The sequence below is a fragment of the Lepisma saccharinum genome, chromosome 9, assembly GCF_977018435.1.
Source record: "Lepisma saccharinum chromosome 9, izLepSacc3.1, whole genome shotgun sequence".
Lineage (NCBI taxonomy): Eukaryota > Metazoa > Arthropoda > Insecta > Zygentoma > Lepismatidae > Lepisma > Lepisma saccharinum.
In genome coordinates, this window is record NC_139237.1 from 34,361,784 (window position 1) to 34,378,861 (window position 17,078).

The 17,078-nt window shown below is 40.2% G+C and overlaps 2 protein-coding genes across 2 annotated transcripts in view; both read left to right on the forward strand.

Annotated features, from left to right (window-relative positions):
- LOC145991991 (dexamethasone-induced Ras-related protein 1) overlaps positions 1-17,078 on the forward strand; it is a 542,058-nt gene that overhangs the window by 379,111 nt on the left and 145,869 nt on the right. The gene's annotated exons all lie outside the window — the stretch shown is intronic.
- LOC145992830 (uncharacterized) overlaps positions 16,507-17,078 on the forward strand; it is a 95,375-nt gene continuing 94,803 nt past the window's right edge. The window contains 1 exon segment of the mRNA XM_083129224.1: positions 16,507-16,548. Coding sequence (XP_082985350.1) covers positions 16,507-16,548 — 42 coding nt within the window.

The window sequence follows — 17,078 nt, forward strand, 5'->3', positions numbered from 1 at the left end:
ATATTTAAGAACTATTTAATTTTGTCAACTATTAATTACTTTTCACATCGCAAATTATCGTAGAATATCTAAATATCTAAGAGAGCTCTTTGTAACTTTCGAAACAAATTGTACAGAAAGAACAATCGAATGAAAATACGTCTCGCACATCCTTCTCCTTCCTCACTACGTACAGGAAAGTAGCTTTCTTTCCCACCGATGCCAAGTTTCTAGTTGCTATGCCTAAATCTAAAAGCGAAACGAAAATATGTAATCAGAAAGGGGGGGGGACTACAGCACCTTTCGCTAAATAACAGTTCCCGTATCTTTTTGGTCTTCATCCTGTCTTTCGATTTGGCAGTCAATTGTAGGTGACCGTCAGCACTATGCATCTAATTGATTAGAAAATATATCACGTGAGCTACAAATTTTCTTCATCATATTTCAGATATAGGAAAAAAAATCAAGGTAGGAAAAAATACCGAAATATGTTGTTTTATGTAAAGTAAATTAGCAAATATGTGAAATATGTAATATCCTGGCAAATATGTAAAAATATATAACACAAAACTTATGCAAAATAATGTCAGTTATATAATTCGTTGGCATTTTACTGTTGCAGGTATGTATCTAGAAAGGAATAGAATATGTAATTACCGGTAGCCTACATACAAATCCGGGCTCTAATTACATTCGTATCTAAAGCACTTCCACCGCCAGGCGGCGCCATCATCCTTCTATGAGGCGGATGATGCTGCCAACTGTCTCGCACATCCTTGTCCTTCATGAACGAAAGTGTTTCTCTAAACAACGTTCATGTTTCTACCTGCCTGTTTTATTAATGGAAATAAAAATAACAGACCTTAAAATTAAAACGTATCTCGTAAAAGAACACGCGGAAAGCATTTCACAACAATGAAATACCGTGGTAACTGTAGATTAATTTCACAACAATAAAGCAATGTCATTGGTTTCCATATTTACGCTTGTCAGTGTCTTCAGTTTTGCTTTCTGTAAAACGAAATGTGTTTATAAACATCAACAGCAATGGAACCCACTAGAAACAAAATGTAGGTAGGTCTATACCCTGCAATTATTAATATTATTATTGTTATTACGGAGGGGAATAATCGTGTTGTTCTGCATCTTGTTAACGGTATGTTCATGTTACTACTAAACATTTGCAAAGTTTTTATGGCAGTATGACGATTTTTTTTAAGATTGAAGACATGTAAAGAAGTGATCGCTTCGGTAGCCATCTCGCTCTCGAAGGTTCCGAGTTCGTGTCCCAGCATAAGTTTGGGTGTTCTTTGGGATTATTCCTTCACCCACGCACTTAGTAAGAAGTGGAAGGAATGCGTACGAATTCAGTTTCAAGAGTAAGTCAGTGTTGCAACTCAATGTTTAAAAACTGTGTGGCATCTTATTTACAATTGCACAGAAATACAAACAATTCAGTTTAGATTAAAGTCTAAATCATCAACTGATATGAGAAAGAGGAAGTTAAGATCGTTGTTCACTGCAGCATAAATATTGTCCCTTAAAAGTAGATAATTTCCTTGTTTAATTTCATTAATTAAACGTTTCTTTTTTTAAAGAAAACAATATTTTAATGCACAAATCAAGTTTTTTCCGTAGGTTTTCAACCAAATAACGGACACTTGTCAATGGTGAGAATTTTAATATTCCGCTATAGAGAAGTCCCGTTGTATTTATTGCTCATTTTCTTCGAGGAGATGGGGTTTCCCAATGGCGCAGTGGTAGCGTCGTCGCCTTGTAATCAAGGCGTCCCGGGTTCGATACCCGGTGGAAGCACATAGTGGTTCGGATTCCACTTTAAACTGTAGGTCCAGTCCCGATTAGCCTTAATGTGCATAAAGTGGACTTAAAACACCAACTCAAACCAACTCTTCGAGGGGATGTTAAATGCTTTCAATTTTGATAAACTTTCGTAACATTTACTATAGTTAGTTGTAGTAGTTCCTCCATTCATATTGGGGGTTAGGCGTAGAGCTGACAACTCTGCACTGTAAAAACACATGTCAAGAAACAACAATATAAGGCCATGGATAATATCTAAGAAACTAAAAGTTAAAATATACAAAACAGTAATTTTGCCTGTAGTATTATATGCATGTGAAACTTGGTCCCTTACATTGAAAGAGGAACATAAATTGAGAGTATTTGAAAATAAGATCCTTAGGAAAATATTTGGACCTAAAAGGGATGAGGAGACAGGTGAGTGGAGAAGGTTACATAATTTAGAACTACATAATTTGTATTCATGTCCAGATATTATTAGAATAATTAAATCAAGAAGACTTAGGTGGGCAGGCCATGTGGCACGAATGGGAGAGGAACGAGGAGTTTACAGGATTCTTGTTGGGAAACCTGATGGTAAGAGACCTGTAGGAAGGCCAAGACGAAGATGGAGGGACAACGTTGAGATGGACCTAAGGGAAATCGGTAGGGATGGAAAAGAGTATATAGAACTTGCTCAAAGTAGGGAAACATGGAAGGCCTGTGTTGCTGCAGCCATGAACCTTCGGGTTTAAGAAGGCTAGAGAGTTAGTTAGTTAGTTAACATTTACTATAAGTAAAACGTTTCTCAGGGTTATTGGAATGACATCCACGAGAGAAGAAGAAAGTACTTTATTGTTACATACGTAAATATAATTATTTTTCCTGGGGAGTTCTGTCTTTCGTTGTTCCCTTGTGAAACTGTTCATGAAAGTCATCATGAAAAGTTCCAAAGCGATAAAATGTTACGATATCTTCAAGGTGATCTGGTAAGCTGCATTTATTTATATTAATTTCAGTACTACCTGTCAGGTTAGGTATGTTTTCGCTCTCAATGTAAAAAGAATGTTTGAGGAAGTTGCATACGACTAGTCAGTTTCTTATCGAAGAAAAAGAATAAGTATATTCTGATCTCTATGAGCATCAGCTTTTACGTATGTACAACCTTTTGAATAAGTTTTTTTTTAGCAAATAATCCGTATGTAACACCTTCCTGCTGCATGGAGACTAATTATGACCTGGCACATCTACATTATGTATAATTATATTTTACGATGCTTTTCAAACTCTTGGAGTAATCGAACGATGAACTGATGACAATGATTGATTGATTGATTTAGTTTATTTTACTTCGCGTTTTGTGCCTCTTGGCTAATTTGCGAAGATGGGGATGAGTGATGAAATGATGAAATTGATGAATACACATTCACAAACAACCAAGCCCGAGCGGGATTCGAACCCGGGACCCTTGGCGTCGCAGCGCGATGTGCTAACCACTCGGCCACAGGGTCGGGCGGATGATGACAATGATGATAGGACAAACACAATGATACATTCATGCCTGAACAGGGTTCAAATATGGGAACCCTGGCTTCGTAGCGCGTTACACTAACCACTCTGCCACAAAGGCTGTCTGTGATTTTAATGGTATCTTTAATTTATTTACAATACCGTAAGATGAATTATCCTGTAAATCCTTAATTTTTTTAAAAAAAATACCCTAAAATTGTCTTTTAATCTCCGTTCGTGAGGTCATATAACATACATCACTCTAATATATTGAAACATTGTGCAGGAAATACGAATTCGAATTGGCATCACCTTAAGTTAAGGCTCATTTCATTTCAACACTTTTGGTCTGCAAGCTTCTTCATTTCAAGATAGTCGTGAATAATTACACTATTGCTTTTACGGGAGATGTTCAGTATCTTAGATAAGTCTATCATAAATTATCCTGTTCTCTAAGATCATTTCATTTTATGCACAGCGTCCACTGTATCTTTCACAATCATGACTCGAGGCCTCACCACATTATGACTCATGGTCTTGCTGAAATGCCCCGACTGAAATTTGGCTACTCAGTTTGTCATGGTGGCGTATGTCCTTCAATGTTTGTGCCATATCCTCATGAATTTGCCTTGCGGACTTTCTCTGCAAGTATAGGTAATTGATCACTGACCTGCTGTTGTTTTCATAGAAACTTTCCTGAATTGGTGCCTTGGTCAGTTTACGCTTGCAAGACACAAAGATATAATTATGTTAGAAGACTCATGGTTTGTCACAAAAAACTACAAGGATGAAAGTTCATTACAACGTACAATTGGTTTATATCAAAACAGAAGAAGGCAAAAGGCCTTATAAAAGGTCTTATCAGCACTCCCTCGTATTAACCTTTGTTAGTTTCCCAGACATCGATAGGTCACTTTAGATCCATTGTTGTCTCTCATGGCTAGAAATTATGTTGCATTGAGCTACTTCTATTAGTGAATTTATCAATCAGTACAACAAAATGTGTTTTTATAGTTCTAGTAGTTTTTGTGATACTGATAGTTGACAGAACAGGCGAACGAATATGACCATTTGCGTAGAGGTAATTTTTCTGATTACTACCTTAAAACAGTTTAAAAAGTGATACCTAAACATACTCTTTGTAAAACGAAACCAAAATCTGCTGTTCTGAAAAACGAAAAAAAAAACTGTTTTAAAAACCTCAAACCAGTGAAACTGTTTTCAAAATGGAAATAAAAAATGACTAAGGAAAAGTTTTTTTTAGAAAATCTGAAACCACAATATTATTTTATGAAAATATAAGAACGCTTTTCAAAACCAAATAATTAAGTTCTGAAAATCAAAATATAAAAAATAGATTTTGAAAACATAAACCTGGAATCGGTTTTATGATTTTCTTTTTTTTTTAACGAAACTACTACTAGTTTTCCAAATACTGGTTTCTACAACTCTAGTCCCGACATCCATTAATTCGTTCGTAGACAACGCACAAAAAAATTACAGTGGCCTCTCTTGCTTACATAGCAGGTGACAAAGAAATGTGGTTTACTCGATAGTAAATTGAGGTTACCCTGGTTACCTTGACGCACGCCTCGCTACCCTTTCACCCATGCCAAAGCCTCACCTGGCGGCTGATTGCGTCGAATTTAAACACATTGTCCCGAGTCAACATGCATCGGAGGACCAGAAACGGCCCATTCAAACATGCAGGCCCGAAAAAATGGGAACCGGCGAGAGGTGATGCAACGAAGCCATAATTTAATCAGCCCGTTGCCATGGAAACGCTTCGGTCCTCAGCCGGGGTCCGCCGGAGATGAATAATTAAAGAGAAGTTGCCGTCGCCTCGCAGCAGGTCGTTGAACAAGTACTCCATTAGGTAGATATTCTCGGTCCTCCCTGCGGACTCCGACTTAGGGGACCAGTGTTCTCTCTAATGAAAGTTTTGTCGGGGAATGAGGAACGGTCGGCTTCATGCCTCGCTTGGGAGGAAAGCTACTGCTGTGACGGACTAGAAGGAGAGTTGGACCAACCACCGGCCTTGTCTCACCTCGTTAGGTGTTAATTGGTTGAAATCTGGAGACAGATTGGTCTCAGCAAGTACTAGTACCTACATGGACGGATGTTGATCCTAATCTGCAGCTACCACATTCCAAAGCACCGTTCAACCTGTGGAATCTCACGCCGTTATAGTCCGGATTCGCGGCACTGCCACAGTCCAAAGCACTGTTTAACCTCTGGAATCTCATACAGTTAGAGTCCGAATCCAGACTGTCACCTTCCAAATCACTGTTTAACCTCTGGAATCCCGTGCAGTTAGAGTCGGAATCCACACTGTCACCTTCCAAAGCACCTTTCAACCTGTGGAATCTCACGCCGTTATAGTCCGAATTCGCGGCACTTCCACCGTCCAAAGCACTGTTTAACCTCTGGAATCCCATGCAGTTAGAGTCCGAATCCACACTGTCACCTTCCAAACCACCTTTCAACCTGTGGAATCTCACGCCGTTATAGTCCGAATTCGCGGCACTTCCACCGTTCAAAGCACTTGTAAGCTGCTGTTTCATCTGCTCTTGACTTTCTGTAAACTGCAACCGAACGTCATCCATTTTATGAATTATTGTCTCCAATAATGCATTAAAATTAGTATCTTTATTGTGTTCAACCCCATGCTGGCCAAACATCGGATCGCATACTTTGCACAAGTACTGTTCAAATGTATCAGAATTACTGGAATGTAACGCTGCTAACTGTAGACATTTATAGTGATATAACTTTCCACATTTGCGACAAGTTATACACTTAGCAATCTTATCTGGATCCTTACAACAACCCAAATTTTCAATATTGATTTCAGCATTGTCCGAAATCAAGCTTTCATCAATCGTTTGTCCTCTTCGTGTTGATCTTTTCCCTTTATCTGTCATTATTTAACTATATTATTAAGAAAAACGTATAGCTAAACACTTACTAATTGGAATCCTGGAAACTGGGTCGCCAAATTATTGAAACCTACACATTTGTATCAACATAAAACTAGATTCCAATATTAATATTTCTTGTATTCATAACTTAGATATGGTAAATAACTTTTACAAACTGTTTACTATATTCGATAGTCATTTGTTTCATTTTGAACACGTACGTTCATAAATTCACTTTACAATCTCATCATAACTCAACATAACACAACATTGTAACTATTGTGCTTGTCACACACTGTTTAACCTCTGGAATCCCATGCAGTTAGAGTCCGAATCCACACTGTCACCTTCCAACGCACCGTTAAACCTGTGGAATCTCTTGCAGTTAGAGTCCGAATCCGCGCCACCGTGAAATCGCTGTCCGAATTCGTGGCACAGGCCGAGTCGGAAAGGAGAGGTGAAAGGTGAGACAAGTTTGCCGTTCGACTCGCTGAAACGCTAACCTCCGGGAGTCATTTTTCAAGTTTCACAATGTGGGAGCAACATTTCTTGAATACACGATCTACAACTCTAGTACTTGGGCATTGTATTGATAAAACTATACAGGGTAAGTCAAAATGATGGACCCGATTACAGAAATTTATTCTGTGAAATCTAATAAACATATGTTATTGTGAGAAATGCGCTTCGAAAGGTTAACTTTCAAAGTTTAGTTTCCACGCAGTGTTTCCACTTTCTACAGCTAGGAGTCAGCAGCGAGCAGGAAGATGGCGTTGACTGGAGAACAGAGATCTTTCTGTGTGCTTGATTATCATGTGAACAAGTCTGTGATTAGTGTGCAACGGCATTTCCGTACCAAATATCGGAGAAAACCACCTACGGGGAAGGCCATTCGTAAGTGGTATGAACATTTCAGAGATTCGGGCTGAATCTGTAAACGAAAATCGACTGGCCGTCCGTCGACTGGGGAAGAGAGTGGAACGAGTGCGCACATGTTTCGTGCGGAGTCCGCAGAAGTCCACCTACCGGGCAGCGAGAGAACTTCAACTTCCACAGAAAACTGTCTGGTGGGTTCTGCGGAAACGTTTGCAAATGAAACCTTACCGCTTGTAACTAGTTCAAGCCTTAAAAGACACTGATTATGCTTTACGCGCGTCCTTCTGTGCTGATTTCCTCGCATTAATGGAAATGGATGAGTTCTCTGAGAGGTTAGTTTACAGTGATGAAGCAAATTTTCACCTTTCAGGGAAAGTGAATAGACACAACGTAAGGATTTGGGGAACTGCTAACCCCCATGAATTTGTGGAACACGAACGCGATTCTCCCAAAGTAAATGCCTTTTGTGCCATTTCCCATGAAAAGATTTGGGTCCTTTTTCTTCCATGAACGTACTGTGACAGAACTTGTTTTCCTTGATATGCTGCAACTATGGCTCCTTCCACAGCTTGCAGAGGATAGCGCAGATTTCATTCTCCAATTGGATGGTGCTCCTGCGCATTACCATGGCAGCGTTCGGGACCATCTCAATGGGTCATTGGAACAACGTTGGATAGGCCGTGCATCTCCGGACGATCGACCTCTCCTTCATTGGCCACCTCGTTCCCCCGACTTGTCCTCATGTGATTTCTTCATGTGGGGTTTTGTCAAGGATCATGTTTACGTACCACCAATTCCAACAACATTGCATGACCTGCGTGCCCGCATCACAGCAGCCATTGCTGATATTGACCGCAACATGCTACACAAGGTTTGGTAGGAGATAGACTATCGGCTTGACATGTGCAGTGTTACGCGAGGTGCTCACATAGAACACTTGTGATTTGTTTGAAAAAAACTTTGACAGTTTACCTTTCTTAGCACATGTCTCACAATAACATTTGTTTATTATATTTCACAGAATAAATGTCTGAAATCGGGTCCATCATTTTGACTTACCCTGTATAGTTACAGTGATTTATCCGTACACTCCTGAAACCCTCCAAAGTTTTGCCAGCACTAACGAGAAAATATTTCGTAAACAACACATTTATGAGCATTTGAGCACCCCCAACCCGCAGCCGAGATGGAAAATTCTGGATAAAATCTTGTTTGAAACAAGTGTAAAGAATTAACCACATGCCAAGTACTCAGTGAGGTGTAGAGTTGCCTTCTGCTTGCGTATGGTGCGACTGCGCTCCAGAGCTCAATACGTGATGCTCTAACTACCACCTGGTGTGAAAAATGCGAACCAAGGTCTGAGAGCAAACTTTTGTATACTTTAGAGCTATCCTCTTGTTCTCTGGTCCTCAACCAATGACTGAAAACCAATTTTCCTGCTCTGGTTGGCAAATCAATGGCCGAAAGCAAATTATGCCTTATAATAGACTTTAGAGCTATCCTCTTCTTCTCTGGCTGACGAATCAATGCCTGAAAGTAAGTTACGTGCAGCACCCTGTTGTTCTGTAGGTGCTGATCCGATGTCTCAAAGCAAATTAAACTTTGCTATAGATTTATGGACCACCCAGTTGCTCTATGGTTGCCGAGCCAATGTCTGAAAGAAAATAATGCTTTGAATTTTTAATCATTCGATTTTTTGTCAAGCTTGCATGAAACAAATGTCTGCAAAAATAAAATGCAACTTGTTTTGATACTTACCCAGTATCCTCTCCTCTCTCTCTCTCTCTCTCTCTCTCTCTGATCGCATTTCGTCCGCGGCAGATTCTGCGTTGCTTTCCCAGTCCCTCCGCCACTTCCAGATATGGCCGCCGTAATTCAATCGGCGTTTGTCGAAGGTCGTAACACTAATATTTGATGTGGCTGAGCAAACCAGCGATGCCGACTCACAGGGAATTCGTTAGTATGCGTGACCGCGAAATTTCGGTTCTCGGCAGAGCAGTTTTCGGAATTGTTTGAACGTGTCCCCCTCTGTTGAGCTAATTACGAACTAGCTCATGCAATGAAGCGAAACGGTTCGCCTTTCCCCCAACTCTTCCTTTTGTTTTGGAGAAGAAAAGAGGAAAAAAGGAATTTTCATTGTTACCTTAAACAATGAATCGAGGGACTTTGTTTTAATGAAATTGGTTCTAGGAACGAAAGTTCCTACAGTTGTTTTTTTTCATTGAGCATTGTTTACAGTTTGCTTTCGGTATATCGTAGGAAAATGTTCCGAATGGAAGTTCACTTTGGAAATAGGAACCTTTCATGTTACCAAACCTTTGGACAGCCAGTGTCTTATTTCCGCCTTGAATTCCATGGAAAGTATCTTAAATTTCTACAGTATTTGTCTGCAAATACTTTCAAATAATAGACAGGTCCGGATGTAAGGGGGCTTGAGGGCTACATCCCCAGGCCTCAATTTGCAAGGGGTCATTCACCGTGGAAGAAATTGCTTTTTAAAAAACACAAAATGAAGGGCAATAGATATTACGGTAAGGATGTCGAATCCACCCTCCCTAATAGAAATGTGTATAATATGTACATCGTTGGAAAGGGCATGACTCAACGATTCCAGAAATGTAGGATTTATGGTAAGGAAACGACTGTAAGTGGTGAAAACGTATTATTAAGTTTCAGAAACCATCATTATAAATTAAACATAATGAGCCTAATTTATGTGAAGATGTAAGGCTAAATGCCTAATTTGTTATGTTAGGTTTGTTGGGTTTAGTTATCGTAGCATAAGTAATACATTTACAGTATATTTATGCTAAGAGAACCAAACCTTACGGACCTAACATAACAACGTAGGCAGAGACGCAACCACTGATTTTTGTCTGGGAGGGGGGCAAGTACCAGGATAAACGTACCAATTATAATCATAATAATATTGATAATAATAACAATAATGGTAATAATAATAATGCTAATAATAATGTTATTGTTATAAAATTATTATTAGTAGTAGTAGTAGTAGTATCGATTTGCTTTATTTTACTTTGCTTCTTGTGCCACTTTTGGTTAATTTGCGAGGATGGGGATGAGTGATGATATGTTCAAATTTATGAATGGACACTTACAAACATCCATGCCCAAGCCGGGATTCGAACCCGAGACCAACATTATTATCATTATTATTATTATTACTACTACTAGTAGTAGTAGTATCAAAGAGGTTATTACCCTCGTAAATTACGCAAAAAGGGGGTAGAAGTTGGTGCTAAAGCATTTGTGTTCGAACAAACGATTTGAATTATATTTTCAACACGTTCAATTTGTCATTAATAATTGAAAAAAAGCACACAAACTATTTTTGAAAGACAGAAAATGCTTGAAAAATGCATTCCAAATATAATTATTTTTTTACCTTAACATGCATAACTTTCATGCACAATATATGTTTCGCATATATGCAACATGGAGCGACGTGGACACTAAATTGTGTACGTATTCAAAGTTTCTTTAATACATAGTATATACAACATATATTATTTAAATACATTACACATCCAATTCATCCATTTCACAATAAACCATCAGCAAAAATTACATAAATTGTCTCTGAAATGTGCACGATCACTTTCCTCAAAAGAATTGTTCATGCATTTAAAACAAAATCAATGAAGACAATGCATTACAGAGAGCAATGATAAATTGCGAGCGAAGCGAACAAGAAAATTTTGGATCCAATTTTTTTTGCACTGAAATCAATATTAATTTAATAGGCTGGAAATAATTTCACGGGACGCCAGTGTACTCTCTCCTTTACAACTTTTGTGCCTCCCCGATGGTGTAGTGGTAACATCGTCGCCTTGTGATCAAGGGGTCCCGGGTTCCATACCCGGTGGAGGCAGATGGCACAGTGATTCGGATCCCATTTTAAACTGTAAGTCCAGTCCCGATTAGCCTTTCTGTGCGTAAAGTGGACTTAAAACCACAAATCAATCAATCTTACAACTTATTTTCATTTAGATCGTTGGGAGCCCAGGGCCGACTCCCACCGCCCCCTAGCTACGGTTCTGAACTTGATAAGACCAAGAAAAGCAGGCATTGCGAGAGAAGCGGGCAAGAAATTTTTACGAATAGTATATTTATTTGCATAAAATTTGAAGTTGTGGGCGGTAATTGCCCGCTGCAGGTACCTTGGCTGTCAATGTTTGGCCCCCTTGTCCCCCTAGAGCTCATTTCAGGCCAAAGTTGGCGGGCAATGCCCCCCGCCCCCCCCCCTGTGGTTGCGTCACTGAACGTAGGCATTCCTCGAGAAACGTCACAACGCAAGATTGTCCTCATGTTGTGCGATAAGGGAGACAAGTGAAATCAGGGTCTACCTTATCGCACAACGCTAGGACAACCTTGAACAATAAAATAACTAAAAACCATATATTTGCCAGACAAATTCATGAAAAGCAATTTAAATTAACAAAAATAATTTACAGCTATTATAAAATAGAATCTTCAATATCAAAATATAAAAGAAAAATCATAAATACGGATGAAAACACGAAATAAAGAAAGTTAATCCCTACTGGAAATTCGAATACATATCCATGTTGTAAACCAAAGTTCGACCTGGCAATACTGTGTGTTTACAACATGGATATCCATAAAGGAAAGCACGTATGGTAAGTAATGTAAGATAGTTTGTATTATTTTACAGAACAGGAACTTCTAATTGAAAAATCACAGGGCCAAATCGAAGCACGAATTAAGTACTACGAGTGAACAAATTTTCTTTTACGCCGAAACGGTAAAACACAAGGGTCGATTGTGCAGTATAGCCGATATTACAGAAAGTGTTTCACAAAATTCAAAAAATAACTGTCAATTCTGTCACCGTTTATAATGAAAATTATAAACGTTACTGTAAGAGAAATCTCACTGTTTTTAACCCTCTGCCTCCACATATATATATTCGGGTCCTATATACGCGTATATATAAATTGTGTATAGGGTGGGTGGGAGAAGTAGGATTTTTTTTCTCAACTAGACTAAATAATTCCTACCAAATTTGCTGCCGAGAGTGGTTTTGTCCTCCCAATAGAAATAGGAACGTTGACCAGTTTCGTTCAAATCAAATACCAGTCCAAGCTTCCAACATATCTAGCCGCTGCGCCGGTCCCCGTGGCAGTGTGATTAGCACATCGCGGTACGACTCCAGGGGTTCCGGGTTCGAATCCTGGCCTGTGCATGGATGTTTGTGAGTGTCCATTCATCAATTTCATCATATCATCCTCATCTTTGCAAATTAGCCAAAAGTGGCACAAGAACGAAGTAAAATAAAGCAATTCAATCAATCAATCAATATCTAGCCGCTGCAGATGTCAAGTCCATTATAATGGTAACAAAATTTGAAAGTTAGCATCCTTTCTCCTCCTAAACTATGCACTATATTTTAAGGGTTCCCATTGCCAAATTGTAGCCTAAGTCGTTTCCTAAACTTACAGTTTCGTTTTCTAAGTTCGATATTATGTTCTTAGCATGGTTTCGGTAACATCAAATATGGCCAATAGGTGGCGAATTTTCACAGTGCGTAGAAGACATGAAGACGAACGGATTTTCTTAAAGGCCCCGTTTCATCGTCAATGAAGCCAATGCGTAACGTAAAACAGCATTAAGAGTAATATTACGTCGCAATTAAGCCTACTAACATGATTGCGTGAAATTGTAGCTAACCTTGACCACCTTTCCACTTTTTTTTTAAAAAAAGTAAGTTGATATCAAGATGGTGGGCTGCACGAGGGTCGCCATGTTGGTAACATATCCTATTTTTTTTATTATATCCCGTAAAGGGGTGTTTTATTCGCTTTTCCCTGTCTGTATTTGTTTCAGACACGTTATTCCACATGATAGTGCTAAGTAAGTGTGCGTAATAAGAATAATATACAGAGTAATCACAAAGTGAACGTACTACCTTTTATTTTCGACATTACGATTGTTACGGTTGAATGCTTGATACGGACACATAACAGATGGTTTGAGAGTCCAGGACGTCCGTATGGAGACCGTCATTTTCGTAACACAGCCAAATTCTACGCCACGTTCTGGCAGATGTTTTGCGGAGATTAATACGGGGTCACGTACGTGAAGGCATCTTTCACAGCAGCTCGTAAACTCTTGTGTTGTATGATACCGGTTATTTCAGACTCTATTGTTGATGAACCCCCAGAGATAAGGTCGGGACTTCTTGGAGGCCAGGCTAAGGGAGCTGGGTAATCTTCAGAACCTCTTCCAATCTACCGCCAGGGAATTGTCTTATTCAGTTAGTGACGCGCTTGCAACATACTAAATGCCAGAACATCGCGCAGAATTCGTCTGTGCTACGAAAATGACTATCACGTATGTGTCCATATCAAGCGTTCAACCATAACAATCGTTGTGTCGAAAATAATGAGGGGACGCCCACTTTGTGACCACTCTGTATAATGCATAGCCCCGTTATTAAACCATCTACACGTAACTTCTCTCTTAATACGCCTATATGAGAGATGCAAATTAAAAGATAGGGATAATTCATATGGCATCCGTAAATGTTACGTAATTTCTTCGTCACACAAGAATAACCCCTCAGCAGGGGGCTTCATTATCTTACACGAGAAGCGAGTGACGTACTGTACTTTACACACAAGAAAGGGCTATAGTTAATGTAAAAACTAACTAAATTCACAAAAACGTCGAAAGTTGAAATAACGATGAAGGAGACACTCTGTACGTACGTACATACATACATACATACATACATAGTGTACGTATTTTTTAACCGAAATATTTGACCGGGCTTGGGAACAGATTTAAAAAAAATATATTTCTTTGGCAACCTATGGGAAACAGGTCACACATAACGAACAATTCGCATAACGAACGCCGTCCTGTTAGGCACCACTATATTACATAAATGTTACTTTATTTTTATGTACGTAGGCTATATATACATAAAAATACATAATATGTAGCTATATGTAATTTTAGCGAATTTACTCTTCAACGAAGTTTATGGCCCATCAATGAGAATTAAATCGTATTATGGGTTCCATCATAAGCCTTGCTTAGCTTATCCCTAATCCTATTTCTGTCACAGTATATTAATATTTTGGTGTGCAGATAACCATATCTCATCGTCATCCATATTTAAAATGTAATATTCGTGAGAGACGAGACGATTAGGGACACCGAAATAACAAGCACACGTGGCATGTCGCCTGGTATCAAAGTTCGTTCGAAAACGAAGCACATCAGTTAATGACGTTTTTGCAATACGTGGCACGTGTTGCATGTATATGTTTGTTGCGCATGCGCAGAGAGTGTTTTTTCAGACCGGAAGGGAGGTGTAAGGAGTGACCCTTTCCGAAGACATCGAAATGTTAACCTCCCTTCCACGTTGTACACTGTGGACTACATTTTGGAGACTAGCGAGGCTCTGGCGTCTTGACTCACAGCCAGTGGCGGCAATTAGGGGGCGGTTGCCCCCCACTTTTTGCCACTTTTGCCCCCGCACTGTGCTAAACCTTATCTACGAGGGAAAGAAAACTGTCTTGGAAAGAAAACTAGTTTTGGAACCCAATCACCGCCACTGCTCACAGCTAGCATAATCCTCCGTGGCACTCGTGTTGTGTCGTCTGCATATGTTTCTGATTGTCCCTTCATCTATCTTATCTCATCATCATTCTTCCTCATCTTCGCGATTAGCCGAAAGTGTCAGCTAAAACAATGAATCAGACAGGGAGGTGGATTCGGCTAGTCAGGTTTTTGGAGAACTGTGACTTGTCCGCTTCGGTGTAGGGATGGTACCAACATTAGACGTAGACAGCTTTATAAAATCCTCGAGGACAACGAGACCAGGCCCTTAGGGAAATGTCGACACGAGACCGAGAACGTGACAGACAAGACGAGACCGTCACGCTAGCAGGTCTCGTCTCAATACCAATCTCCTTCATATTAAGGCATTGGACAAACCTTTACTTATACAATTCGGTGTTTTCTATCACTTAATTTAAGTTTTCTGTAATTATATTTGTTGTTAATTGAGCAACAGGCGAACTTTCGGTGCTCTTTCAACCTACTTCTTCTTCGTTCCCAACCCACAGAAGCCATGATCAAACGGATTAGTTCTCCAACTACGGTGTGGGATTACAAAGCTAGCGAGTTAGGAAAAGGGAGTCGTGGCAATCTGATCCGCAGATGCAGAATGAAGCACCTCGTTCCCTTTAGTTACCAAACTTTCTCGGGTTGTCCGCTCAGAGGGAAAATGCAGCGCAACGCTCCGAATTAAAAACTCTAGAGCTGGAACCGCTAATGATCTTGTCTCCAGTTTCTTAAAGAGCGAGTCTCTGCGCAACAGAATCCCCTTGAGAGGTCGGCGATTCTAGATCTAACAATGTGCAGTGTCGCTGTTGTTTTATCGCTTTCCCTAGGAGGCCACTGTTGAGCTAGAAGCTGCAAATATGTCGCCTTGTAACGGAACGGATTATGTATTTTGTTTCTAACTGTCGCTATTGGCACCATTGAGTATGACGCCACGTGGGCCCTGTTGATCATAGACTCGCTTCGTTTCCAAAGGCAAGTTTCTACATGTTAGTTACTCAATTTGTCTTTATCGTGTCAAAATCAGTGTGTATGTTCAGCATTACATTCGCCGCAACTAGACGTCAAACTACTGTAATTTCCAGCAATATTTGCACAGCAAAAAGAACAAAAACCAGTCGCATTCATCAATGTCAGCAACTGTGTCAGTGGCTGCGACACCCGCAGGGTTTGGAGGGGGGAGAGACACAATAATTGTTGGTTTAGTGTGCAACAGGTTCTGAACAGGGCTGTGTTCGAATCAACAGCTGCTGTCGCCTCGTGGAATATTCCTACCGTTATCATCAAAATCCGCGGCATTTTGGAGTTTGAGGGGAGAAGCTAAATGTGCGAGAAGTGCACGCTTCAACTCGCTGTAGTCCTACGCTTGGCGGCCATATTGCCACTTTCACTTTGTAGATGCAACGTTTACTTCATAGACAGTCTAAAACTCGGTGCTACTTGAACATTTATCAATAACACTGTCTTTTGAAAAATTATAATAAGAAGAATCACATGCCACATTTTCAGTTTGAGTAGTAAATAGGTGGAAAGCATTGTGATGTTTGGTGTCTTCCTGTGCGCCTGCGCTCCAGAGCGTGGTGGGTGACTTCGAACTGACACGTGGTGGGAAAAATAGCAACTGTGCTGCAAGGTAGCATATCTATTCGGACGACTTCGAGGACAGAGACGGAAAAGAACATAATGACGCTCTTGCCGATTGGGTGAGATACGACCCAGGTTCCACTCAACACTGCGGCGGTTCAATGAGGAAGGGCGATCAAACCGTGCCACAGTGGCACAGCATGATGAGGTGGGTCAGACAATGGAGTGTGCAGAACCAGAAGACTCCAGTTCGAAGGAGAAGGTGAGTAGACCTAAATAGAGAATTGACAAACACCAATTGGAGCTCGGTGGAGCTCGCCTTAATGGTTTCCTCTTGTAAGGCATGAGCTCCATTTTCTCGCAGTGTTGCCAACTCCTACCTACACCCTTTTTTTTTTTACTTGGCAAGGGCTAGAGAGAGAGAGAGACCTATAGCTGGCAACAGTGGTGAGCGAATGCACCTTATCGTAATTTTCCAACTCCGGCAATGTTCGTAGATCGTGACCTTTGTAAACCTACCTCTCTCGGGGGAACGACGTGCCACACACACACACACACACACACACACACACACATGCGTGTATTGTGACGCAAGCAAACAAACAAATAATAATAATTGTTGTTTTTAGGATGCCTGGCCCCTATAACCTCGCCAGGGTGCGTGGTGCCCAACCAAAAATGTAAAAGTTTTCTAATGGCTGCGGTTATAGATTACCGCACCTCTGTAGAGTTTCACGTGTTTTTTTTTTTTTTCCCCCAAACTTCCATGAAACCCTACAGAGGACCTCCGTA